Source organism: Rhinatrema bivittatum, chromosome 4, assembly GCF_901001135.1.
Source record: "Rhinatrema bivittatum chromosome 4, aRhiBiv1.1, whole genome shotgun sequence".
Classification (NCBI taxonomy): domain Eukaryota; kingdom Metazoa; phylum Chordata; class Amphibia; order Gymnophiona; family Rhinatrematidae; genus Rhinatrema; species Rhinatrema bivittatum.
This window is the reverse complement of record NC_042618.1, coordinates 416201565-416227972: the sequence shown is the minus strand read 5'-3', so window position 1 is coordinate 416227972 and position 26408 is coordinate 416201565. Positions and strand designations below refer to the sequence as shown.

At 40.3% G+C, this 26408-nt stretch overlaps 1 protein-coding gene across 1 annotated transcript in view; it reads right to left on the bottom strand.

Moving 5' to 3' along the window:
- COL7A1 (collagen type VII alpha 1 chain) overlaps positions 1-26408 on the bottom strand; it is a 350074-nt gene that overhangs the window by 215035 nt on the left and 108631 nt on the right. The window contains exons 17-25 of the mRNA XM_029597520.1: positions 25741-25866; positions 25208-25354; positions 21334-21459; positions 21076-21219; positions 16579-16704; positions 5671-5814; positions 4157-4282; positions 2687-2833; positions 153-275 (exon numbers count right to left, since the gene is read on the bottom strand). Of these exons, the coding sequence (XP_029453380.1) occupies positions 153-275; positions 2687-2833; positions 4157-4282; positions 5671-5814; positions 16579-16704; positions 21076-21219; positions 21334-21459; positions 25208-25354; positions 25741-25866 (1209 nt within the window). The remainder of the gene's footprint in view (positions 1-152; positions 276-2686; positions 2834-4156; positions 4283-5670; positions 5815-16578; positions 16705-21075; positions 21220-21333; positions 21460-25207; positions 25355-25740; positions 25867-26408) is intronic.

Here is a 26408-nt window from a genome sequence, read left to right as displayed (position 1 = left end):
GTATCACAACTCACAGCATTCAGGAGATAATGAGATAGTGAGCATGTGCATTTTCCTGCTATTAACTCCTGAATAACCAACTCTACAAGGGAGAAAGAGATGTTGTGCCATGCCAGAGACTGTGCTGGTACTTATGTAGAATGATTGTTCACCTTCCAGTCTCCAGGTGACACGATAGCCACTGACTCCCGTCATGGCATCCCAGGCAACTCTTATCTGCTGTCCTGTCGATTCCATCACCCGAAGGTTCTCAATGGACCTGATGGGCATTTCCGCTACAAATGTGATCACAGAAAAGAAGGAAGAAGAATAAAGCATGATAGGCAGAATGCTAAGTCCTAGATCTGTTTTCATGAAATACGATGCCACTTAAATAGATGCTCAGTGTGTGTTGCACAATGAAGATGATCCAGTGAAAGGTTATATCATACCAAGGATTCTGTTTCTGTAGCCTATCAGGAACTCACTAGTAGGAATGTGTATTAGGAACATAATGGGAAATTTTAATGAAATTTTCCATTTCATTTCAGTTTTAAAGCGAATCAAAATAAAACCAGACAAAATTTCATTTGTTCTTCATTTTGTTTCATTTTCCACTAAGTGACCCCTTGCCACTCCTCCTCCTCCTCCCCATGTCAAACAAACATAGTTTGTCTGCACCCCCCCCCCCTCCTGGATTCATCTTATCCTTTTCTGGGATCTGTGAAGTCCAAAGGGAGTAGGCATGATCCCCAGTGGCTCCTGCAGCTGTTTTGTTGTACAGAAGCACCTCTATACCTCTGTACCTCCATATAACAAAATGGCGCCAGTTGGTGCCATTTTGAAAAATCAACCCAGCGGGGCAAGAACGACTGAGGATGGCTCCTGCTATCTTTGGACTTCAACAGCCTAGCAAAGAGGTAAGGGCATTTAGGAGGGTGGGAAGTATGGGCAGACCCCTAGAGGCCTTGAATTTTTAAAATGTTTGCAGCAGTGGGATTTTTTGATGGGGATGTAAGGAGGAGGATGAGTCTAGGCGCAATTTTTTTTTCATTTTGTCTTTTGTTTATTTTGTTCATTTTTGTGGTTTGTTTTGTTTCAAATAAATGAAACAAAATGGAATAAATCACAAACAAAATGAAAAATAATGGAAAAAACAAGGAAAACCGCCACCACCTGTCATCCTTCCAGTATAGACCTGTTGAATATGCACAGTCAAAAAAGACTATTACCGGGCTCTCCTAGACTCATTTACTGTATATCACTCCAGCCTCACAAGCTACCCTCCCGTCATTCACAGCGGATAGTCCTTTACTGCAAAAGGTAATGAATAGGAGGAAGAGGAGCAGAAAGCCTCTGAAGCACTAGGCAGAGCCTTTGTACTACACGGACCTCCTGATGCCAGCTTCGGTGCTGCCCGTAAACCTGCAGTCGGGCATTGATGGAATGAGCATGGAAAGTACTTGGCCCAGCACTTCCTCTCAGCATTAAGTGCAATCCCTACAACATTCCACCCTGAGCCACCCGAGGACTAAAACCCTGAAAAAAAAACTTAGACTTGGGTTTCCTGTTTGACAAATAAGTTTTTCCCAGATGCATTTTATTTGCTAAAATTCCACCTCTCAGGAGGTGGCTGTTCTGTCCTTCCTGTTCCCTATGAAATCTACAACAGCCAATAGAAGAAGGTTTTCCCAATAGGTACAGAGTATTCAATTTATAACCACAATCAAAACTTCTTTCAAATCGAGAAACCTATGAAATAAAATTTATAAAAAATAGAGTGAAAAACAAAGGCACGCTCATATCTACACTAAAAATAGCGTCAAAAAATAATCATCAACTGCCGTGAAAAAACATTCAAAATAATCTTTAATCTCTTATTAATTTATATCTTGCCTAAAAAATTCTGCCACAAAACCCAAAAGAGTTAGACCAGAAAATAGAACCCAATTTGTGGTGAAATATCACAAACCACTAAATCTAGGTCCCCTTGTGTCAGTAAATAAGAAAAATTTCTGATTAGATATTACAGTTCACTAAATCCAATTATCACTGCTTTTAGTGCTTGTCTGAAATATACTGTGGATGTGGCTGTGTTTTCACTCTATATTTAAATTTTATTTCATAAGTTTCCTGGTTTGAAACCATGACAGAAGTTTTGATCGTGTTATAAACTGATGACTCTGTACCTGTTAGGAAAACCGTCTTCAATTGACTATTGGGACCTTTGATTTTCCTTATGTTTATCACCTTGCATTTTTTTCCTTTTACCTGTTGGTTACCCCATGAAATCTATTACAGAGAGTAATGTCCCATTATAGAGTTGCATTGTACAGGAATATAATGCAACTTCTATAGAACATGTGCAGCTCCCAGACTCTGTGTGCTGAGTACCATGTAACGTGAGACCGGATTACAAATGAGAATCCAGTGAAAGGAAAAATCTTAGTGCCACGGGCTTTATAATTCAAAACAGATGTTTACTAGTAAGCCTGGTTTTATTTTTTCTAGCAGAGTTGAACTGGTAACTAATTGGTTTAAACCAAAACCTGAAAGCCCTTGCTATATTTCTAAAGGTCTCCTTTAACATTTAACATGGTAAACAGTCTTAGCTGCTACTTCATATTGTGCTCCTGCAATCTACAGTCAGAGCCCCCATTTCCCTACTCCCACCCCAGCCTGTTTGAAGGAAGTGCCGAGAACTTACGTGTTTTGACACTGATGGAGACGGGTTCTCCTTCTCGGTTTCCTACCAATGCTGTGACCTGTACAGTGTAGCTTACGCCACTTTCCAGGTTGACCAGATCAAAGGAATTGGCATTTCCAGGCACCACTTTCATGTTCTCAGGACCGCCTTAAAAACAAAATCGAAAAAAAATTATCACAAACATTTTCTTGGGGCAGACTACCAAGGAAGACCTATTTGTAGCCCATGAAGGGGCAGTAAGGGGTTTTAGAAAGAATGTGTAACTGAGTAAGGATGAACCCAAGAACCTTAAGCCCTACAGTTCACAGATCTTTGTGGGGAAGGGAGAAAGAAGCTTATTTAGCAGGACAAGGAACTGAGGTCACTGCACAAGTGAACACCCTTATCCTATCGATATTAAACCGCACCTCAGAGTCCTACATGACATGAATAAGATCATTGCCAGCACTATAGTGTCACCTTCTAGAAGCACTGCTTTGTTTGCCACAAATTGCCAGAGTGCCACTGAAACTGGTAAAGGTTTTCATGGGATACTAGAGGCGACTGAGTCGGGCTAACTCTGGTATTACACCCGGGATTCGCCTCTCACTTAAAGCATCACTGCTTGTTACTGATAACAAATTTGAACTTGGCAATAGTACAATATTTTAAAATCCTTTTATTTGGTGGGTTTACTTTGGGAATTTGTACTCCTGGAGATTACTGCTGATCTGGATTTGTGCTTGAGAAAACCCATCAACCACACAATCAAAGTTTAAAGATCAGAGTTGTGGTGGTGTTGCTACTTGTTGGCATATTTGGAGCACTTCACTTCACTGCAGGGCCGCCATCAGGAATTTTGAGGCCCCATACAGCAAGCAGACAGCGACGGCCCGCGCGCTTTGCCGGCGCATACTGTCTGACGCGGCGGTGACGTCACAGCCGCGTCAGACAGTGAACGCTGGCAGGACAGAGCGCGCGGACGAGTCTCTGTCTGCGGTGCTCTGTAAATCAATGCTATGTGTGTCTAAAAGACACGCATAGCATTGATTCTCTCCCTTCTCTGGGGCCCGCACCCAGGGCCGGCTCCAGGTTTCAGTAGGCCCCTGGGCGACAGACTGTCGGAGAGAGCCTCAGTGGGCCTCTTTGCCATGAACTAATACATCCCCCAAGCGCACCTGCCGCCTGGCGGCTGCGGCGGGCCCCCATATGTGGCAGTAGATCCTGGGGCCCCATACTGCAGGCCCAAGAATACTGCCCTGATGGCGGCCCTGCTTCACTGTCTTTCGAGTTCTAGTTAATCTGTGAAATGCATTTGTTTCTGGTAGCTGACATCTTCTCTGACAATGAATTCCTTGGCCCTATGCATTGTGTAGTTATGAGGCGAATCAAATGAGATGTCCAGGTGCGATGCTGCTGCAATACTGGACAAGAATACGACGCACTGTTGGTCCAACTCACATGGCAGAAATATACAATCTATTACATTACCATCACTCCTGCGCCACACAATCCTGTAGGCAGTAGCACCTTGCACGCCAACCCACGTCACTCTGATAATGTTATTTCTTGACTCCAGTACCTGGAGGCTGGTTACTGTTCCCACATGCTGAGGTCCTAAAACATTTGGGGGGGGGGGAGTGAAGAACATGAGATAGAAAATTAGAAAAGGAGAGAAAAGAAAAAACAACTATAAAATATAGAGAAGAAAGTCTAAGGTCCATGGTGAGAAGAGGATGCAAAGTAAAGATGTGCAAACGTCTTCCATATAGGTTCATCAAACAATCAATCAGGGAAAATTTATTTATTTATTTATTTATTTATAATTTTTATAGACCGAAGTTCTTGTAGGAACTACAAATCAATCCGGTTTACATACAACTTTTAAATGCCCAAAAAGAGTAGTGGGCTTTACATAGAACAGTTGAACAATAAAACAGGTAACAATAGAACTAACAATAATGCTGGAACAAATAGAATAGATAACCAATTAAACATAGTAATATAGTAATAAATATTATATAGAAAATAAATATAAAAGAGATAGAGTAAATGGAGTGTGAGTACAGTCAAAATACAAAAGATGAAAGAGCTCAAAAATTAAGGTACAGTTGAAAAAAATCGTAATAGGAAAAGTAAAAGTCTGAATATCTGTTGTATTGTTTTGACGAATTTGTATGAAGCAAATTTTCATCAGGAGGGCAGATCCATATCATATTGTTTGAAAATTACAGACATATTTTTTTTAATTTGGGGGGGGGGGGGATTTTTTAAAAAAATTTCTTTTGGATTTTCCCCAAATATGCTGGGAAAACATCTGCCAAATTTTCCTAGCAGATCTGGGAAAAATCCAAAAATTCCGGTGAAGTTGAAGCAGACTAAAATAGGCAGAGTGAAAAAATGAAGGTTAAAAAGAGAATCAAGCGTGAAAACGTGGTAGAGGAAAAGAATGAGAGGAGGGGAAAGGAGAAAATACTGAACAGAAAATTCAAGAGAAAATGAAGGGAACAGAGTGAGGCAGATAAAGAAAATAAGATAAAGGGAGTAGATGAACAAGGGCTGTTGGTAAAGATAGCACAGTTGTGTGGTGTGTGGTTGTACATTTGTAGCCATGTTCATGGGTTCTTTTTCTCAGCTGTATATTAGGGCTGGGCTCAAAGCCTTAGTAGTATAAAGTATAGTCCTTCTGCCAGGCAAGCTGCAGCTCTATAATATAACATGATGAACTTGACATCCTTGGCTAAGACATGGCCCAACCAAACATGTAATTAAAGTTTCCAAAGGTTGTGGTTAAAGGAATTGCTGTTCTGTGCAGGTGCAGAGCGGTGAACATGGGCATTCAAAACTTATGGCACCACCCAGGAAGAGATTTTAAAAGGGAGAGCACACTATATCATTTAATACTTGTCTTCCTTTGGCCTTGAGATACAGTACACAGAGATAAACACAACAAATCATTTATAAGATAAGCCTCACAGACAAATTAGCTGAGTACTTCTCCTCACCTGTTTTGGCACTGACGGTAACTGGACTGCTTTCTCTGCTGCCAACCAGAGCTATCACTCGGATTGTGTAAGTTGTATCTGCCTCCAGATCTTTAATATCAGCAGATGTGATGTCTCCTGTCACCGTCCTGGAGACCTCTGCACCTACAGGCAGAAAAGGCTCTCTGTTCAATCAACCAAAATGCATCAGTCAATTAATCCCGGGGAATTTCAGGAAGAAATCTCAATCACCTGGTTTGTTTGTTTTTTTAGCTTACCAGTAACTTATTTTTGTATTTGTGAACAGGTATGATTGAGTACAGAATATCGGTATACAAAATAATATAAATAAAATAAATAAAATCTGGGAATCAGTGTATGGTACCGGAATTCCTTGTCCTTGGTGCTGTCTCTATAGATGGCCTCTAGCATATTCTGTAAATTGCTATTGTAGGAATTTTTTATTATTTCTTCAACCTATTCATTCTATGCAAAGTCAAGAACACCCTATCCCAAACCCTAAACTGATCTCATTTTAAGGCATTCGTGATTTTATTCCAATCAACTACCTCAACAAATCAGTGGAAGAAAACCCCACTGATATTGTAATTCATCCATTAAAATCACATTTCATGTGTTTCAAAAGTTAAATCGCCCATGTTAGTGATTGATTGGATTGATACTCAACATTGGGTTTATGTAACACACAACCCTACAATTACTTAAGGCCTTGAAATGAAGAAGGGTGAATCCCTACATTATTATTATTAAAAAAAATCTCCTTGTTTAACAACAGATTATTGTTTCTATGTTTTTCTACTATATGTAAGGAGGCTAACAATTTAGAATATGATGCTGTTCCTTAGCTGAACATCAGAGGGAGCTGGACATCCATGATACATGAACCAACTCCTACATACTGCATTCTAAAACTGCAACATAGTAAATGATGGCCAGTGATAAGGACCAATTGATCCATCCAGTCTGTGTGGCTGTTCCTGTCTGCTCAGCTCTTTGTGTAACCGTGAGCTATACAAGTTTGACCATCTGCAGTATATCACTCTTTGTCCAAGTCATAAGAACATAAGACATGCCATACTGGATCAGACCAAGGGTTCATCAAGCCCAGCATCCTGTTTCCAACAGTGGCCAATCCAAGTCACAAGTATCTGGCAAGTATCTGGCAAGTACCCAAACATGATTAATAGCAGTTTATGGACTTCTCCTCTAGGAAATTATCCAAACCTTTTTTACATCCAGTTATACTAACTATCGTAACCACATCCTCTGGCAATAAATTCCAGAGCTTAATTATGCATTGAGTGAAAAATAATTTTCTCTGATATGTTTTAAAAGAGCTACTTGTTAACTTTTATTGTCTGAGAAAGTAAATAACCAATTTACATTTATCTGTTCAAGTCCTTTCATGATTTTGTAGACCTCTATCATATCCCCCCTCAGCCGTCTCTTCTCTAAACTGAACAGCCCTAACCTGTTTAGCCTTTCCTCATAGGGGAGCTGTTCCATTCCCTTTAACATTTTATTCACCCTTCTTTAAACTTTCTTCAGTGCAACCAGGGGCGGATTGGCCTATCGAGGGATCGGGCTTCCCCCAGTGGGCCGGTCTAGCTGGTCACATGGTCTTGACCGCGTGGCTCTTCCTCAGCCCAGCCTCAGCGCCTCCCAGCCAGCCCCCGCCGGAGACCAAGCCAGCCCGGGCCAAAGAAATAAAAATCGAGGCCGGCGGAGGCCAAAGAAAAGAAGATCAGCCAGCCCCCGTGGGAGACCAAGCTGGCGGGGGCCGAATAAATTAAAATCGAGGCCAGCGGCAGCAGCGGCGGAGGCCGAAGAAAAGAAGATGGGCGCCTCCCAGCTAGCCTCAAACTTCAACTTTTGTGCTGGTAGCGCAACTTTTGAAAAATTGGTTAAAAGATGAAATTACTGAATTTTAACCATCCCTTTTCTGGAAAATAAAATTTAGCAAAGTGGGTAGAGACAAATACTAAAGCAAAAAAAAAAAAAAAATTAAATATTTAAAATGTTCATCTCAGCAAAATCACAAATTTAAGATACTGATGCCAGGTGGGGTTTGGGGTTTTTTTAAAGCATAATTTAAGCATGAAGTCTAGAATAGTTCCAATCTGAAACAGTTTTGCTATTTTTTTTTAAGCCTTTAGAAAATGTATATTTTTAAATGACTAAGACTGGAATCTTCCCATTTAAAAGGGAAGTTGACTAAGGATGTCTTTCGGTTCCATATCTCCCACATGAATAATCATATGACTGATAGTTTGAAGAAAGACACTTGCTTTATTGCCTGAAAGCATAAAACAAGAGAAGCTGTACGGTGTGGGTGGCTGTCCCTTGGGAGGACAGAACCCGAAGGAAGGGTGTCATTTCGCCTTCTGATAGGAATGTGGTTTTCTTATTTAATAGTTGGGATCATCACTTTCACTTTTAGTAAAAGTGAAAAATGCTGCAAGTCTGAAAGCAAGGTGCTTCTGTGAGAGTGTAATGTGTATGTGAGACAGGGAGGGTGCTTCTGTATGTGTGTGGTGTATATGTGAGTCAGGGAGGGTGCTTGTGTGTGTCAATGTGTGTGTGCAAAAGAGATGGAGCATGTTTTTGGCTGGCTTGTGGCTGTGAGAGAGGGCATGTGTGTGATTGAACCTGTTTGTAAGTGAGATAGAACATGTGTGTGATTGAGAGCTTGTGTGTGATTGAAATCCTGTGTGTAAGAGGGAGCGAGAGCATTGTGTGATTGAGAGAGACTGGCCAGAGAGGTGACGTGTGTATGTGTGAGACTGATCAGGGAGATGACTGGTATGTGTGTGTGTGTGTGTGTGTGTGTGTGTGTGTGTGTGTGAAAGAGAGAGAGACTGGTTGGGGAGATGATTGGTGTGTGAGAGACAGAAACTGGTCTTGAGGGTATGACTGGTGTGTGTGTGTGTGTGAGAGAGAGAGAGAGAGAGAAGAGACTGGTTGTGGTTCCTAAGGAAGAGGACCATGAGGACAGCTTCAGCAGCTACTGCTGCTTCTGGTGTGGCCTGCAAGGGAAAGGAGTAGGAGAACTGCTGGAGATGGTAAGTAAAGGTGGCTTTTTAAGTTCATTTTTCTTGATTGACTACAATTTTAATTATTGGGTAGTATGTGATGTCTGCTGTTTGAAATATTTTATTGGTGTTTGGTAAAGATTTCAAAATTTGCTTGAGTCTTTAATTATTGGATACTCTATTCATCAGCTGTTTTGAAATTATTTTATTAGTATGATTTTATAATTATGATTCATGATTTATATATCTTGATTTTATTGATTATTTCATGAGGAATGGTGACATTTTTGTTTTTCCATTGTTGCACTGTATAGAGTCTGGCGTGATACGTTTTACAGTTTAGTTTTTGTCTGCACATTTCTATTTATACTTTATGTGGCTTTATTCTGTATTTGGTGAGAGTTTGTGTTCTGCATGCAAAGACTGAGATGAAGTATTCTTTTAGCTTGTGGTTTCTCTGTGGGGATCTGTAGTAGCTTTGCCTGTTCTGTTTTCCTGATAGGAAATGTATTGATATTTTAGATTCTGGTGTAATATTTGTGGTATTCTTTTTCATAGGTGGGGTTGTTATTCTTTGAGTTTTGGCAAATAGTACTGTGTTGATATGGGAGGACCATGCTGAAATATAGGGGTGTGTACATTTATATGTAAATTATATTGTATGTGTAATTGGGTACCCATAGGCCAGTATGGAGAAAAATGCCCCGGGCCATTATTTTCCCACAATCCGCCCCTGAGTGCAACTATATCTTTTTTGAGATGCAGCGACCAGAATTGCATACAGTATTCAAGGTGCGGTCTCACCATGCATGGAACGATACAGAATCAAATAGTATGAAGCAACTACCTCTCCTGAATTAATCGCAAATAAAGGAGAGAGGAGAATCAACTCACTCAACGAATCTAACAAATCAAATATCAGTGAACTTATTAAATACCCGGCAAATGACAATATCATCAAGATTTTAGCTCTAATGATTGTAATCTGCAGCCTCTCGCCACGCAATGGGCCGCAGGCTGTTGTCAGCTTACAGAGCTTGATTTTGTGTAATCATTTACTGTCATTTGTCCACCCACCAAATACCTTTATTCAAAACTTTATTAATGTTTTCTTAAAATGTAAATTTAAACTGAACGAAACGTTCTTTAGATATTAAATTCAACAACTTGAATACTTAGCCAAAAAAAATTTTTTCATCGAGCAGCTACAGTGCTTTGCTGTTCAGTTTGAATATCCCTTTTTTTTTCTTTTTTCAAACTGAACAGCAAAGCACTGTAGCTGCTCGATGAAAAAAATTTTTTTGGCTAAGTATTCAAGTTGTTGAATTTAATATCTAAAGAACGTTTCGTTCAGTTTAAATTTACATTTTAAGAAAACATTAATAAAGTTTTTGAATAAAGGTATTTGGTGGGTGGACAAATGACAGTAAATGATTACACAAAATCAAGCTCTGTAAGCTGACAACAGCCTGCGGCCCATTGCGTGGCGAGAGGCTGCAGATTACAATCATTAGAGCTAAAATCTTGATGATATTGTCATTTGCCGGGTATTTAATAAGTTCACTGATATTTGATTTGTTAGATTCGTTGAGTGAGTTGATTCTCCTCTCTCCTTTATTTGCGATTAATTCAGGAGAGGTAGTTGCTTCATACTATTTGATTATTTATCTATCGTTTGGGAGCATTTTAAGATGGCATCGATGTGGCAGGATGTTTTTAGTTTTTCTCATACTCATTTACAAGAAGTGTTACAGACCCCAGCGTTCTTCTCGACACCTGTGGATGGGTTGGCACAGGGAGAGATTTGGACACAGATTTTAAATTTGAAGAAGAAGGCAACACGCATGGATATGCACGGACAGACATTGATCGAATACTGCAGAGTACAAAGAATCCCTCGGGGATTAAGGGTTAATAAAGAGCCCTTGCTATACACTGATGATGCGCCGTTTATGCAAAAATGGAACCATATTTTAAACAAGTGCTCCCTTGACCTGATGTTGGCAATTATAGAACAAACTAAAATTACAGTAGAGTGCATTAAAACTGAGATTGCCCAGTTAATGGAGCCTATCAAGAAAGATATACCCACTCAAGAGTTTGATCTCAAGTTTGATGAAACCGAGAAGGCGGTAGAGGCTATGGCAGCACAAATCAAACAGACCAAAATGGAGAAATTTTTGCGTGACGAACGTGATTATCAAAAGGGTTCAGTGTATTACTGGATGCAACCGAATTATAAACGTAACCAGAATAAAAAGACCCGCAATTTTGAGAATTCGAGTTCGTCGTCGTCTGAGTCATCCGGTGAAGATGGTACAAATTCCAACGATAGTAAACAAAACAGACGAGTGAAGTTCCAAGAGCAAAAAAACTCCAAGTTTGCGGGTCGAGGATCCAAAACGAGCCAACAACAAACTCGATCCCGTCCAGTTACCCGCTCGCAACAGGATCAAGATTAAATGAGTCAACGGTAATCAATTTATCCTCTTGCATATTAAGTGATAATAAAATAGCTGTGCTAGAGAAGGGGTTGTCGTATGTACCGACTGTAAAATTTGATCTATTTGAGGTTGAGAAACATTTGTACAAATTTATTCGCCAACTATGGCTTAAGGTTTATTTTGGTAATCATGCATGTCAGAGTGACTCCTCATTAGTTTTTCCTAAAACTAAGTGGTGCCCCCCGGGAATTATGGATCCTGCTATCAGTACGTTTAGAGATCTAGTGGTCAAAGAGATACGTGATTTACAGGCATTTACAACTGAATCGAATATCTCTGTGTCTGAACATAGTGCATTAATTGAATTAAAACAAGATTCCTTAATTGTTATCAAAGCCGCCGACAAAGGCGGGGCGGTGGTTGTAATGGATGCAGAGAATTACCATACCGAAGTGATGCGTCAGGTGAATGATCCAGTTTACTATTCTAGATTAGCAGAAGATCCTACTATAGACATGGAAAAAGACATTGATTACTTGGTTGAGATGGCTTTTTCCAGATTTTGGATTACTTCCCGTGAGAAAAGATTTTTGACAGTAGACTTCCCGAAGATACCGGTATTATACATACTGCCGAAAGTTCACAAGACATTAGTGAACCCTCCTGGTAGACCGATCGTGTCTACTAGAGGTTCATTGTTGGAACCACTATCAATTTTCGTCGACAAATTTTTGGCACCGATGGTGAGTAGACTCCCATCATATGTCAGGGATTCGTCTGATTTGATGTGTCAGTTAGAATTTTTAACTGCACAATTATTCCCCAATGATCGTTTGGCGCTAGCCACTATTGATGTGGTTTCCCTTTTTACGAATATCCCGCAGCAAGAGGCTATTGAAATTATTGCAGCCAAATTGAGTGAAGTGACATCTCGGATTCCATCTACATTCTTAACAGCTTTGGCATGCATAGCCTTAGAAAAAAAATTTTTCATGTTTAATAAGGAATTTTTCCTTCAAAAGAAAGGGGTGGCGATGGGTGCCACAATGGCGCCGGACGTGGCCAACTTATATATGGGGAACTTCGAAGAAAAATTTGTGAAAGACAATCCCTTCAATAACCATATAAAATTATGGAGACGATATATTGACGATATTCTGGTGGTATGGGAGGGAGATCTGAGTGAATTTATAATGTTCATGGATTGGTTGGAAGGTTGTGATAATAATTTGAAGTTCACGTACAATTTTGATAAGAACCAAGTAGCATATCTGGATATTTTGATTATGTTACAACCCATGGGGTTTGAATTTTCTATATATTGCAAGCCAACTGACAGAAACACATTGCTGCGATATGACAGCTGTCATCCTCACCATCTGCGTAATAACTTACCTTATGGTCAATTTTTGCGATTGAGAAGACTATGCTCAGACATTAGAGACTATAAATTGAAAGCCCAAGTGATGAGCCAAAACTTCCAGCAGAGAGGTTACCCATCTCAGATAGTTAGGAAGGCGTACAAACGAGCACGTTGGATCAATAGAGATCTATTGTTTTTGCCTAAGGACGTTCAACATGACAACAATAGGTTGGTGTGTGTATTGCCGTTTTCTTCACAAGTTTATAAAGTTCAGAACATCATAAAAAATTTTTGGCACATTTTGCATTTGCATGAGGGGTTCAATGAACTCCCAAGGTTTGCCTTTAAGCGAGGAAGAAACCTGAGAGACATGATAGTACACTCGGACTTTGCAGACGAAAAATATGATGAAGAGATCAGAGACCCTGGTACTACAGGACATTTTCCCTGCGGGAATTGTACTGTCTGCACTCAATCCTTTGCAGGCAGTGTTCTACCATTTTTTGCTAATGGCAAATTTCAGTTGCGTTCCCTTACCAATTGCGAGTCAAAGGGTGTGATTTACGGGTTATGGTGCCCGTGTCCCCGCTTATATATTGGCAAAACCATACGTTGTTTAAAGACCCGCATGATCGAACACAGGAGTGCTATCACTCGCGGCAAGATTGAAGCGCCGGTAGTACAGCACTGCCTTTTACATTCGCATACGTTTGATCTTCTAAGATTCGCGGTAATAGAAAAACCCTTGCCCAAGAGTCGCGGAGGCGATTTTGATGGTTATCTTCTCCAAAGAGAACAGAAATGGATCTATTATTTCAAGACGGTTGATCCAGATGGATTAAACAAAGACATTGATTGGTCAGTGTTTTAGAAAATTGCGGTCGTTTTAAGAGCATAGAATTGTGGGCAATGGAGTACATTGGGTCTAGAATATCCGGATTTCCGGTTGCTAAAACTTGTGTGATGTGCTTAAATTCTGAGTGAACACGGCTGTAGAGAACAACAGGACGCTGAGGCGCCATTTCAGATTCCTCAGGGAGACCTTTAAATTCGGTCCGGGTAAGTGGAGCATATTTCCAGTCGTTGAAACAACACATTATGTTGTGCTAGATTTTTGGCTGTGTGGTCTGTTATGAGTGGTTTTAATGTTTGGTTTTTAATTTGTAGGATATATGGAATATGTTGGCCAGATTCGAGACATTACAATTCCCCTGAAGAAGACTGATACTTCAGTCGAAACATGTTGGGATATTCAAACTGAACAGCAAAGCACTGTAGCTGCTCGATGAAAAAATTTTTTTTGGCTAAGTATTCAAGTTGTTGAATTTAATATCTAAAGAACGTTTCGTTCAGTTTAAATTTACATTTTAAGAAAACATTAATAAAGTTTTTGAATAAAGGTATTTGGTGGGTGGACAAATGACAGTAAATGATTACACAAAATCAAGCTCTGTAAGCTGACAACAGCCTGCGGCCCATTGCGTGGCGAGAGGCTGCAGATTACAATCATTAGAGCTAAAATCTTGATGATATTGTCATTTGCCGGGTATTTAGAAAAAAAAAATAAGAAAAAAAAAAGAAAAGAAAAAAAAAAAAAAAGGGATATTCAAACTGAACAGCAAAGCACTGTAGCTGCTCGATGAAAAAAAATTTTTTGGCTAAATATTCAAGTTGTTGAATTTAATATCTAAAGAACGTTTCGTTCAGTTTAAATTTACATTTTAAGAAAACATTAATAAAGTTTTTGAATAAAGGTATTTGGTGGGTGGACAAATGACAGTAAATGATTACACAAAATCAAGCTCTGTAAGCTGACAACAGCCTGCGGCCCATTGCGTGGCGAGAGGCTGCAGATTACAATCATTAGAGCTAAAATCTTGATGATATTGTCATTTGCCGGGTATTTAATAAGTTCACTGATATTTGATTTGTTAGATTCATTGAGTGAGTTGATTCTCCTCTCTCCTTTATTTGCGATGGAACGATACAGAGGCATTATTACATTCACCATTTTATTCACCATTCCCTTCCTAATAATTCCTAACATTCTGTTTGCTTTTTTGACCACTACAGCACACTGAGCCAATGATTTCAATGTATTATCCACTATGACGCCTAATCTCTTTCCTGAGTGGTAATTCCTAATATGAAGCCTAACATCATGTTACTATAGCAAGGGTTATTTTTCCCTATATGTATCACCTTGCACTTGTCCACATTAAATTTCATCTGCCATTTGAATGCCCAATCTTCCAGCCTCATAAGGTCCTCCTGTAGTTTATCACAATCTGCTTGAGATTTAACTACTCTGCATAATTTTGTGTCATCCGCAAATTTGATCACCTCACTTGTCGTACAGCTTTCCAGATCATCAGTTTTGTTGTCCCTCTTTGGTTTTCTACAAGTTCCCAAACATAAACAACACTTAACCCCCCATCATGTCTTTTACCTAGTTTCTCAACCCTGTTCTTACCACTACCCTCAATCTTTGTCCCTAGCAAGCTTAAATTCTGTCATAGTTCTGTTTTGCACTATCTCTACTGGTAGGCTATAGAAGGCATTAATCACCCTCTTAGTAAAGAAATATGTCCTCATATTTCCTCTGAGCTTCGCTTCCTCAGACTTTATATCATGGCCCCCTTCTCCATGAATTTCTTTTTGTAAGTAAAATTGCATCTTCCTATACTTTATTAAACGTTAATCTCCTCAACAACCTCAATTTTTGTTGGTCAAGGTAAATTCTTGAATTTGTCTCTCCCATACAACCAATCAACATACCATGGATTCAGTTATTTTAGCAGCTATATTTTCTATGGGGTGCATTTTTATCATGGGGCAGAGCACCTGACTCAGCTGACCAGACTTTAGCCAGCTAAGTGCAATTCCAGCCAAACTTAAGCAATTATGCTTGTGAGTGAAAATGAGCCCAAGTCTAGCTGGCCAAAATCTTGGTGGCTAGATTTACTTCTATCATTTCAGCTCCTAAGTTTGGACTCCCAAGTTAGCTAGTTAGGGCTGAAAATCAGAACTAGTTGACCAATTTCCAACCCCTGACCTAACCTCCAATCCCATATTTTGAGTGGATAAATTGTGGGGTAGATATTCAAAGCTAGCCATCTAAGTAACTTAGTCGGTTAGAACTTATCCAGCTAAGTTATGATGTATTTTCAGCAGCATGGTGAAACCATTGAGTATACACTTATATATATATATATATATGCACTTAGCCAGATAAGTCTACTTAGCAAAGTTTAAACCTGCTCTATGATGCGTCTAAACTTACATGTATACTTATGCGGCTAATGCTGAATATCGGTAGTTAGCCATATAAATTATACATCTAACTTGCTCCGCCCCCAATCTACCTAGTACATGCCTATTTTTGTGCATGTAACTTTTAGCCATATAAGGGACTTATACGGTTAAGCGGTGGCTACTGAATATAGGCATATATATTCAGTGGTCACTACTTAGCCGCATTAGTTATGCACATCCGACTAAATAGCGCTGAATTTGCTTTGAATATTGAGCCCTTTATATTTATACTGTTTATTAAATGAAAGTTATATACAATAAGCTTGATATACAGTTGTGACTGAAGCATACAAAACAAGAAAAAAGTACCATCCATTGCATGAAAATATTTTCTTCTCTCCACAGGCTTTAAAGTGAGCCCTACTAACATCCAGGGAATAATATTAATATGCACAATTATACCTTGTTCAGATCATCTTACACCACATCTCTCACAGGCAAACCCCTCATTTTTTAAAAATGTTTAAACTGTTTATTACTGAGTGGGTAAATTTAACAGCTCAGTGGCACCACATTTTCCAAGACACCAATCTAGCTGCCTAACTCCAGTGTTAAGATGGCCAGATGGATCTGAATATCAGCCCCTTTGTCTTTATTTAGTAACCATACATCAGTTTTTATGTAGGGAAGGTGAGAGAAGAAAAAGCATGCCAATTACATTGCTGGAAAAAATCTTGCATTTTTAAACTTTTCCAACTAATGTCCATCTGTATGGTCAAAGTAGCTACTAAAAGAAAAGAAGAATCAAACCCACCATCAGTTCGTCTCCAGATGATCCTGTATCCTGTGGCCCTGGCAGCCGCAGTCCATGCAATCCTGATCTGGTTGGATCCAGTTTCTGTCACACGCAGGTTGGTAACACTGCCCACCGGAACATCATCTAGAAGAATCATTGAGTGGGACTGTCAAACTTTTGGAACCTGAGTCTGAAAATTCCATTAGGTGCTATTGTAAATTATAGCCTAATAAATCTGCAGTCAGACACAAACGAGTTAATGATTAGCTAAAAGTGATGGTGGGCAGTGGCAAGAAGCTGAAGAAAGAAATGTAAGTAAATGATTTTTTAGAAGCATTTATTAATTCAAAATGAATTTCCTTTGCTCAGTAATTCCTAAGTAATAAAGACAAATGGTAATTTGAAGCAGTTCCTTGAAATTTTTCTTTTGTCAGTTACAGAGGAATGCAAATGCCAAATGTTTCTTTTGAAAGTCAACAGAAGGTCATTAATCATTTCTGTTGATGTTTATTACTTTCTTGATGTCCTTTTGGAAAGTATATGGTCCTACTGGCAAATCTATTTTCTGGCCAACAGAGACACCAAGTGGACATTAATGGAGGGTGAGATTCTAGGATTTATTAACTTTCCATGAAATACTAAGTTATATTTGAAATGACAAATGGAATATCTTTGCATCAGAACTGGAAAGTTAGGAAAGAACCCTGTCACCTAAAACGATGTGCACAATTGAATCAGAGCCTGCAGTCTTAGACACAGACTAAACCAAGGTGCAAGCCTGAGAAACACAAGATGAAGTCTTCAGCCATGTAATGGCATCTACAGTTTAATTTTCAAAGACTGTAGGAAATTATACAGAAGAAGAAACTGCAATTGTTCTTCTATAAGATAGCTGTCTACGACTCTTAATTTATTGGTCAGCCAGGACACTCGAACTTCTAAGCATGTCCTTGGTGGAAACATTGCATCTAGCTATGAAACTAACTAGTGGGTATCGTTCATGAATATCCACTGATGAAACTCATTACTAACAGTGAGACTGTGCATATACATCTGGATTCAGAAGACGTCATATCAGTATCCCACTAATCCTGCCTACAGATGGTGGCAACATCCAGTGCAGACCAACATTTGGACCCTATAAAAGTGAATATGCAATGAAGTCTCAAGCAGAGAAAAAGACTCTGGATTACACAGGCTGCAGAATCTTTCCCCATAATTTTTTACTGGGGTTGCTGCTATGACTGCCCTGCTGACATTACTACCACCTTTGCAGAGCTTTTCAATTATTGCATTTCACTGTACCCATGAACTAGCAAGCATTAAGACTGAGCTCCTGGCACCTCACAGCCAATTTCAATAACCTTGGAGTAGCTGATTTGTCATATTTGCTAATCTTATGCCTGCTTAAAGCCTGGTGAGATAAGGCACCTTGTTCATGCCTACTCAAAGACTTGTGAGCATTGTGGGGCAATCCTGAGACTGTGGAATAACCTATCATCAGCCAAAGATCTAGATGGATTACTTCCATGCCCAGATAAAATACCCTGACCTTCTCCAGGAATGTGACCCTCAATGACAACTGAGAATGGGTGACATAAATTAGCTTTTCTACTTTAGCTATGGGTAGTTATTGACAAGAGCAGGTTGGTTTTATGGTTATCACAAACATGTTTTTATATAATCTTTGTAATCACAGTGTTTTGCTCTGTAAACTTTGAAACTTAAAACAATTATTTCTACCATATGAAGCTATTATCTGCTGCTATAATAAACTGATTAACTACTCACATACAGGTAAGTTTCTGTTCCCTTTAAACCATTTAATTCATACCACAGGTTATCTAATAAATTAGGTAAACATAAGAACATAAGATATGGCATACTGGGTCTGACCAAGGGTCAGTCAAGCCCAGTATCCTGTTTCCAACAGTAGCCAATCCAAGTCATAAGTACCTGGCAAGTACACAAACATTAAATAAATCCCAAGCTACTATTGCTTATTAATTACCATATAGCAATTTATGGATTTTTCTTCTAAGAACTTATCCAAACCTTTTTTAAACCCAGTTACACTAACTGCTATAACCACATCCTGTGGCAATGAATTCCAGAGCTTAACTATGCTCTGAGTGAAAAAGAATTTTATTTGATTTGTTTTAAATGAGCTACTTGCTAACTTCATGAAGTGTTCCCTGGTCCTTCTATTATCAGAGAGAGTAAATAACCGATTTACATTAACTTGTTCAAGTCCTTTTATGATTTTGTAGACTTCTATCATACCCCCCCTCAGTCGTCTCTTCTCCAAACTGAACAGCCCTAACTTTTTTAGCATTTCCTCAAAGGGCAGCCATTCCATGCCCCTTATCATTTTGGTCGCCCTTCCCTGCACTTTTTCCAGTGTAGCTATATCCTTTTTGAGATGCGGTGATCAGCATTGCAAACAGTATTCAAGGTGCGGTCCCACCATGGAGCGATACAGAGGCATTATGACATCCTCCGTTTTATTTGCCATTCCCTTCCTAATAATTCCTAGCATTCTGTTTGCTTTTTTGATCGCCACAGCACACTGAGCCAATGATTTCAATGTATTATCCACTATAATGCCTAGATCTCTTTCCTGGGTGGTAACTCTTAAGACAGAACCTAACATTGTGTAACTATAGCAAGGGTTATTTTTCCCTATATGCATCACTTTGCACTTGTCCATGTTAAATTCATCTGCCATTTGGAAGCCCAATCTTCCAGTCTCACAAGGTCCTCCTGCAATTCATCACAATCTGCATGAGATTTATTTTGTGTCATCTGGAAATTTGATCACCTCACTTGTCGTACCCCTTTCCAGATCATTTATAAATATATTAAAAAGCACCAGCCCGGGGGCGTTCCTGAGTCCTCCGGCACAGCAGCCGGCCGGCACGTGCAAGTTACGCCTCCTCAGGCAGGCGTAAGTCGCTGAAACAAGGTAGGGGGGGATTTAGGTAGGGCTGGGGGGTGGGTTAGATAGGGAAAAGGAGGGAAAGGTGGGAGGGGGAGGCGAAAAAAAGTTCCTTCCGAGGCCACTCCGATTTCGGAGCGGCCTTGGAGGGAACGGGGAAAACCATCGGGGCTCCCCTCAGGCTCGGCGCGCACAAGGTGCGCATACGTTTTAAAATCTGGCCCTTAGTCTGTAAGAGAGAGCGAGATGGAGAGATAACAGAAAGGTAGTCATGATGTGAAACCTTAACAGCAGTTTCCAGTTTGCTGTTCATAATAAAGCAAAGCAACTTCTGGTAACTGGAAGTTTTCCTGTAGTTATTATCTTGAAAAAAAAGTACTTATCCATTAGTACTGAGACAGTTTGTTCTTTTCTAGCAAGTGTAAGAAATGTGAATTTAGGTATTTCCTGATTTTGTTTTATTTCAAGCAAGATGAACAATGCACACTATCAGTATTAGTCTAACTGAGAGGGAATCTTCAGAAAATTTGCTGTGAGTTTGTTCAGAATAGAGAGGTAATTTTCTTGTAATCTGGCAATCTCCCAAACTTCAGCAACCATTTCATTACCCATCTGGACTGTAGAGAAGTTCTTCTAAAGAATTCAAAAATCATGTGAGGCTGAACTGAGAATTTATACTAATATTCTGGCCTGAATTTAAAAGGGAATTTTGAAACCCCAATTTTTTAAAATGTTCTTGAAGCGACCTGAACTGAGATGTAGGGTGGAGTTAGTGATTTTCTGTTACCATATACAAAAAGCTAATTTTCAAAATTTTCCTATGATAGTAAATTCTTCTTTTATTATAATGCCTCTGTTTCTTATAGAGTATAAGAATGGAAATGCGTTATGTAAATGTGCATGCACTGATTTTGCTTGTTACTTGCAATCGTAATATTGTCTGTTTTTTTTATTTTATGTTACTTTTATTTTCTGCTGCAGCCTTTCCTCTGCATCCCTGGGAGAACCTTTAGTTGGGTGGGCATGCTACACATGTCCATTCTAAATCACATAGAGTGGAGTTATTTATGTGGCAGGCAGTAAGCCAAAAGGAAACATTTTCGTATATGTCTCTTTCCTTCCTCACTGGAGATGATGTACTTTCAAAGTAAGCATTTCTTATGACAAACCAGAGAGAGATGGGCAGCCAGCAGACTTCAGGAGATCACTCCCTAGTAAAAACGGACTTATAAAAATATTAGATTTTGTAATGCCCTCTCCCAGGCGCCTGTATTTTGTTATATGTAAACCGGTACGATGTGCAAACGGTTATCGGTATATAAAACGTTTAAAATAAAAAAAAATAATAAATAACTCAAGGAGTTAGATGTGTATGTTGGGATTCATTTTTTTCACATTATAAGAAAACTTTACTTATTGTTCTCTAGGCAGTATTAAAACTATAAGATTAATAGTAATGTATTGCATAAGAACAAATATATTGTATTTACAATACCTTCTGATTCTTTCAAGTGCTGATTTGTTTACTGGAATGATTCGACCTGGTGCGAATACCATAAAGGAGATGACCCGCTCACCTGTCCTGGCTGTGATAGAGATAGGGCTGCCCTCTCTGCTTCCTATCAGAGCTGAGACCCTGATGCCATAGGCGGAGTTTGGTTGCAGGCCGTCGATATCAAATGTAGTTACATCAGCTGTCACAGATCTGGAGAGCTCACGCCCTAGAAACCAACCAAATTAAAGCTAGTACTTAAAATGCATAAGTCATTCAATGGTTTGTCCCCTGCAAAGGCTAAATTGCAGTAACCCATTTCCCCCAGTTTTCAGTAACTTACCATCACTATGCCGCCATGTAATCTTATATCCAGTTGCTTTAGCGATTCCGGTCCATGCAATCCTTAGACGGTTGACTCCAGTGTCAATGACACGCAGATTTGTGACTCCAGCCACAAATGTATCTTCTATAGTAAAAGTAAAGAAAAGCACAATAACAGTAATTACAGTTCTAGAACTTAAAGGGAATGTGCCCTTTGGGTGCCGGATTAATTAGAGACCATCAGAGTGAGGTTATGGGTAGGACTTTTATATAGAAGTTTTATCACCATTTGGACAACCACCAGACTTGAGACAATGGGTGAGATATGATCAAAGTTTGAAAAAGTGCTACAAATATACTTACTACAGACATAACATGCAGAAACCAAGAAAATGCCAATTCTTTTCTTCTTTTCTCTATTGGACTCAATTGCATTTATGGAGGTATAATTTGCCATAGGAAATATCTTTAGATATTTTGTAATGTGATGCATTATTGACTTCTGAGCACCAAACTTTGTTCCTTTATACAAAGCATTTCTTGAAACATTGCAATGCTTCTTTAGACTACATATTGACAAAAGTGTAACAGAATCATCTCTTACAAGTTGAAATTACTACCTGATAATTTCCTTTCCTCTAGAACAGTCAGGCCAGTCCACTACAAAGAGGTTATTCATCTGCTAACCAGCAGATGGAGACAAAGATCAAGAGCTCATTAACATCACCATTCATATACCTCTGTGTTGACATCAGCCTGCCAGTAAATTCTATAATAGCTAACTGTGGACAACATTAAATTCATAGAGAACTTTCTTTCTCTTTATTTTATTTTTTTCAACTTCCAGAAGAACAAGGAAGCAAAACCAACAGAGAGTGGTAAACATGGAGAAAAGAAAAATAGCACCCCTATACTCACCAAGAACTTGGGTTTTGACTGATATGGCAGCCATAGGCCTTCCATGGACAACCTGCCAAAATCCAAAACCATACCAACAGAAAGCAGTATTGGGAGGGAGCATTGACTGGCCTGACTGTTCTAGGGGAAAGGAAATTATCAGGTAAGTAGTAATTTCACCTTCCTCTTCATCCAGTTAGGCCTGTCCATTACAAACAGAATGCACAAAAGCTACTCCTACATAGGGCAGGAACAGGATAGGAAGATACATCTCCATCAAGTCCTGAGAGGGTAGGAACTCTCCCTATTGGACCACCTTGATCACAAATCGTAAGGCTTTCAATCGGAAGTGAGCCACCCACAAAACACGTTAACTCGCTTCGGATCCAAAATCAGACATATAGATCTTTATTTCCTAGGAACCACAAATTAAAATGTTCCCTACCTTCCTAAATCTTTGGCACCAGAATGACCACTTTTAACGTGAGCAGTTGCGGCTCTCTTTTCCTCCCATTGTTGCTGGGCACAATAGAAGGAAACCAGCATGGGCCCCAGAAGAGCAAAGAATATGGGAGCCCTAGAGCTGACATTATGGCAATCACTGCAAAAGGCAAGGAAACACCAGAACAGGAGCATGAAATATCAACACTCAGACCACTGCTTGGTGGGCCACAGTCCAGAATACATGTCTGCCCAACCGAAGGATTGTACTACTTGCTCAGCTGAGGGAAGAGGATCAGACTGACACACCCATATCTACTCTTGAAATTGAGGATTCAGTGATGCCAGCTTCCCCTAAGGGAGATGCAGAGCATAATTGCCCCCTCCTTGGCATGCCAATGCTAGTCTCCTTTCTAAACACAGAAGAGAAAGACAGAATGGCTTCCAAGGGGCAGAGCTGAACAAGAAGCATGTCCCTTTGAACATCCTCCTGAAGCAGTTAACCTAAGCTCCTGCTTGAGGAACTGGCTTATATTTTTTTAACCCTTGCCATGCCAGAATAAAAAAGAAAGCTTAGAAGGAGAATAGCTATCCCCCAACTGAAGGGAATTTTCCTTCCCTCAAATTCTTCCAATCCCCTAAGAAGGGAGCAAAAAAAATAAAACTGGAGCACGCATTGCATCATATGCTGCCCCTGCCAACCTCACATGTCAGCTACCAGGATCAAATAAAGGTCCTAAGGTCCATGCCATAGAAGGCTATTGCTGAGGACGGGCCTTTTTTTCATACATACATTTAAGATGCCAATTTGACAACCACCTCCCTAGGAGGAAGAGGTAATGCTGCCAACAGGAATCATGCCGATTCCACAGCAGAGAAGCCAGAGCTGCTGCAGGGACAAACAACCGACCTCCTGTCCCGTGGGAGGTTAAAATGGTGACAGAGAAAGGAAGCATGGAGGTTCTGCCAACAGAAAAGCTAGCGGCATATGGGGGACTTTAAAACCTATCTTTCCTGCTAAGGGTAAAAATGATCACACTGAGAGGGCATGCTGGCTCTAAACGGGGAATCCAGCGCAGCAGCAGGAGAAAAGTTATCACATCTCCATTCCAGGCAATTGGAGAAGTCCATGCACAGCGAAGAAAAATTCAAATTCACCTCCTGTCCTGCGGTGAAAGAAAAAAATGGAGGCCCTGAGAAAGTCTTCACTGCCCGCAACCCCCCAAAAAAATGTAAGCCATTTCTGCCAAGGTAAGAACTCACCAGGGGAACAGTAGACTGCTCGCTCCACAGATGCTGTGCCTCCCCCGACCAGGTAATACATGCTGAGCTATCTCCTTCTTGTGGGTAGCTACAGCTACCATCTATTTCCTCCCCCTCAACCTGAAACTGCGCGAAACAGCCTCGGGCTGAGGAAAATTCATACGGCACTCACATACTGCCGCTAAATGAGGACCTAACCTCTCAAAGATACCCTGCCAAGCATTGGATTCTTTCCCTCTTTAAATGTCCAATTGTTGAGATTAGCATTAATCTAACAGCATGCACAGAACAGGGTTACAAAAAATAGGACAGATTTATAAAACATTTTCTGTAATTTTTACCTATGGGAAAATCCTTACATACAACAAGTCCAGTATATTTTTAGAAAGTATTTTAGAAGCTAATTCATTTCTTGTTTTTTGTTTTTTTAATATTCAAAGGTGGGGGGGACTGAGGGGAGAGGGGAAGGGCAGCACCTTAACCACATTATGCAGTTCCCCAAGCAGAGGCCTCACACCAAAATACCCCCAAACTCCTATTCTCGGCTGCCTGTTCCGCCACACGCCCTACCGTGGTCTCCACTACTGAGACAGGGCTCTCCAATGTCCATTGCCCTAAACTCACTCTGGACAGTTCACTCTGTCTGCCTTTTGATTGTGTCTTGTAGCAGACAATTAAATTAACGAAACAGAGCCCAAGCCAGGAGAGGTTACAGCCCCATTTAGAAGAGGAAGGGGGAGCAGGGAAAACAAGAAAGGGTCAGAGAACTAACGACCTGGAAGTTCTCCCAGTGCCAGCCAGCTCAATAGAGGGGGAGGATCTCAATGACTGGAGCTCTCCTAGATAAGACCTGACCAGGGCAGGGTCCTGCTCAACTGAGGGAAGGAGGCTTAGCTGTCACCTCAGGAGCCCAACAGGATAGCTTAGTCAGCTGGGTTAACTCCATAGACAAGTTATGCACGTCCACCATCTGCTGGAGACAGAGAATGCTAGCAAGCTGATGTCAGCACAGAGGTATATGAAGGGAGCCGTTAGTGAGCTTTTGATCTCTGTCACCATCTGATTGTTAGCATGCAAAACCTGTTTGCAACGGATTGGCCTGTCTGGATGAAGAGGAATAGGGTATTCACAGACTGTGGCTGAAACTATGGTACCATGGGCTTCAGAAAAAGGGAACCCACAGATCTCAAAGGCAAACTAACACTGTGATCAGTGGTTTAAACGAACCAACACAGCCAACATTCACCCACATAAGGCCGATTTGCTCATTTTTACATGCTAAGGACACTTACCTGTCCTGACAGTGACTGTCACCGGACTTCCTTCTCTTGTCCCTACAAGTGCTGTCATTCTGACAACATATGTAACTCCTTCCTTTAAATTCTGCAGGTCAAAGATGTTCTGGTCACCTGGGATTCTCCTGACCACTTCAGAGCCATCTAGGAGTCAACACAAAAAAAGAATACCGATACCTACTCTCAATGGCACCTTGATCGGAGAGAGGCAAGGATGAGACACAGTAGTCATTGAAAGGAATAATAATGTAATTTTTTTTTTAATGGAACATAGAACCTCTGCAGAACCAGATAACCAGCTCTGAGGTAGGTGACCCAGCAGTATAATTCTGGCATCAGAATTGGATGAAAAAGAACCTGAGGAAGAACTATTCTATTAATTAGTTAATATGAATGAGATAATAAATGATTGGGAGCAATGAGGGAAATCTGTGTGTCTAATTCTGAGTAAGGGAAACAGGATACATTTGTTGTAACCAAAGCATCCTTGTTAGGAAGTCTTTATTCCTGGTGTGCTCTGCTGAACTTACCCTCAGTGTTTTCGATGACTAACTTGTATTCGGTTGCTCCAGCCACTCCATTCCAGGAGAGTCGGATACGGCCCCCTCTCATGTCAAGCACCCGCAGATTGGATACACTGCCTATAACCACAGGTTCTACAACAGCAACAGAAGAGATGAGCAGGGCCGGCGTTAGATGGGGCAAAGAAGGCAATTGCCAGAGGCCCCAGTGCCACAAGAGGCCCCCATGGGCAAAGCTGAGCGATGTCACCGAGGCAGAGCTTTGGGATACTGAACAATGGCTGGGCCCACGCGTTAGTTTCTGTCCTGGGTCCCAGCCTGTCTAATGCCGGCTCTGGAGATGAATTAGCTTCTAAAATACTTTTTTAAAAATATACTGGGTTTGATGTATGTAAGGATTTTCCCATAGGTAAAACATTACAGAAAATGTTTTATAAATCAATTTTATTTTGTTTTAACCCTGTTCGGTGCATTCTGTTAGATTATTGCTTATCTCAACCATCAGGTATTAAGACATGCTGAGGGCCCAAAATATATCAGGTTTCAGAGGCCCCATCACATAACCCAAACATATAACATTTGAAATATAGTAATTCATTTTTTTATTTCAAGACCCTTTGTAATTGGATGCCCTAAGATGTAGCTAAGACAGCTTGTCCCTAACTCCAGCACTGCCA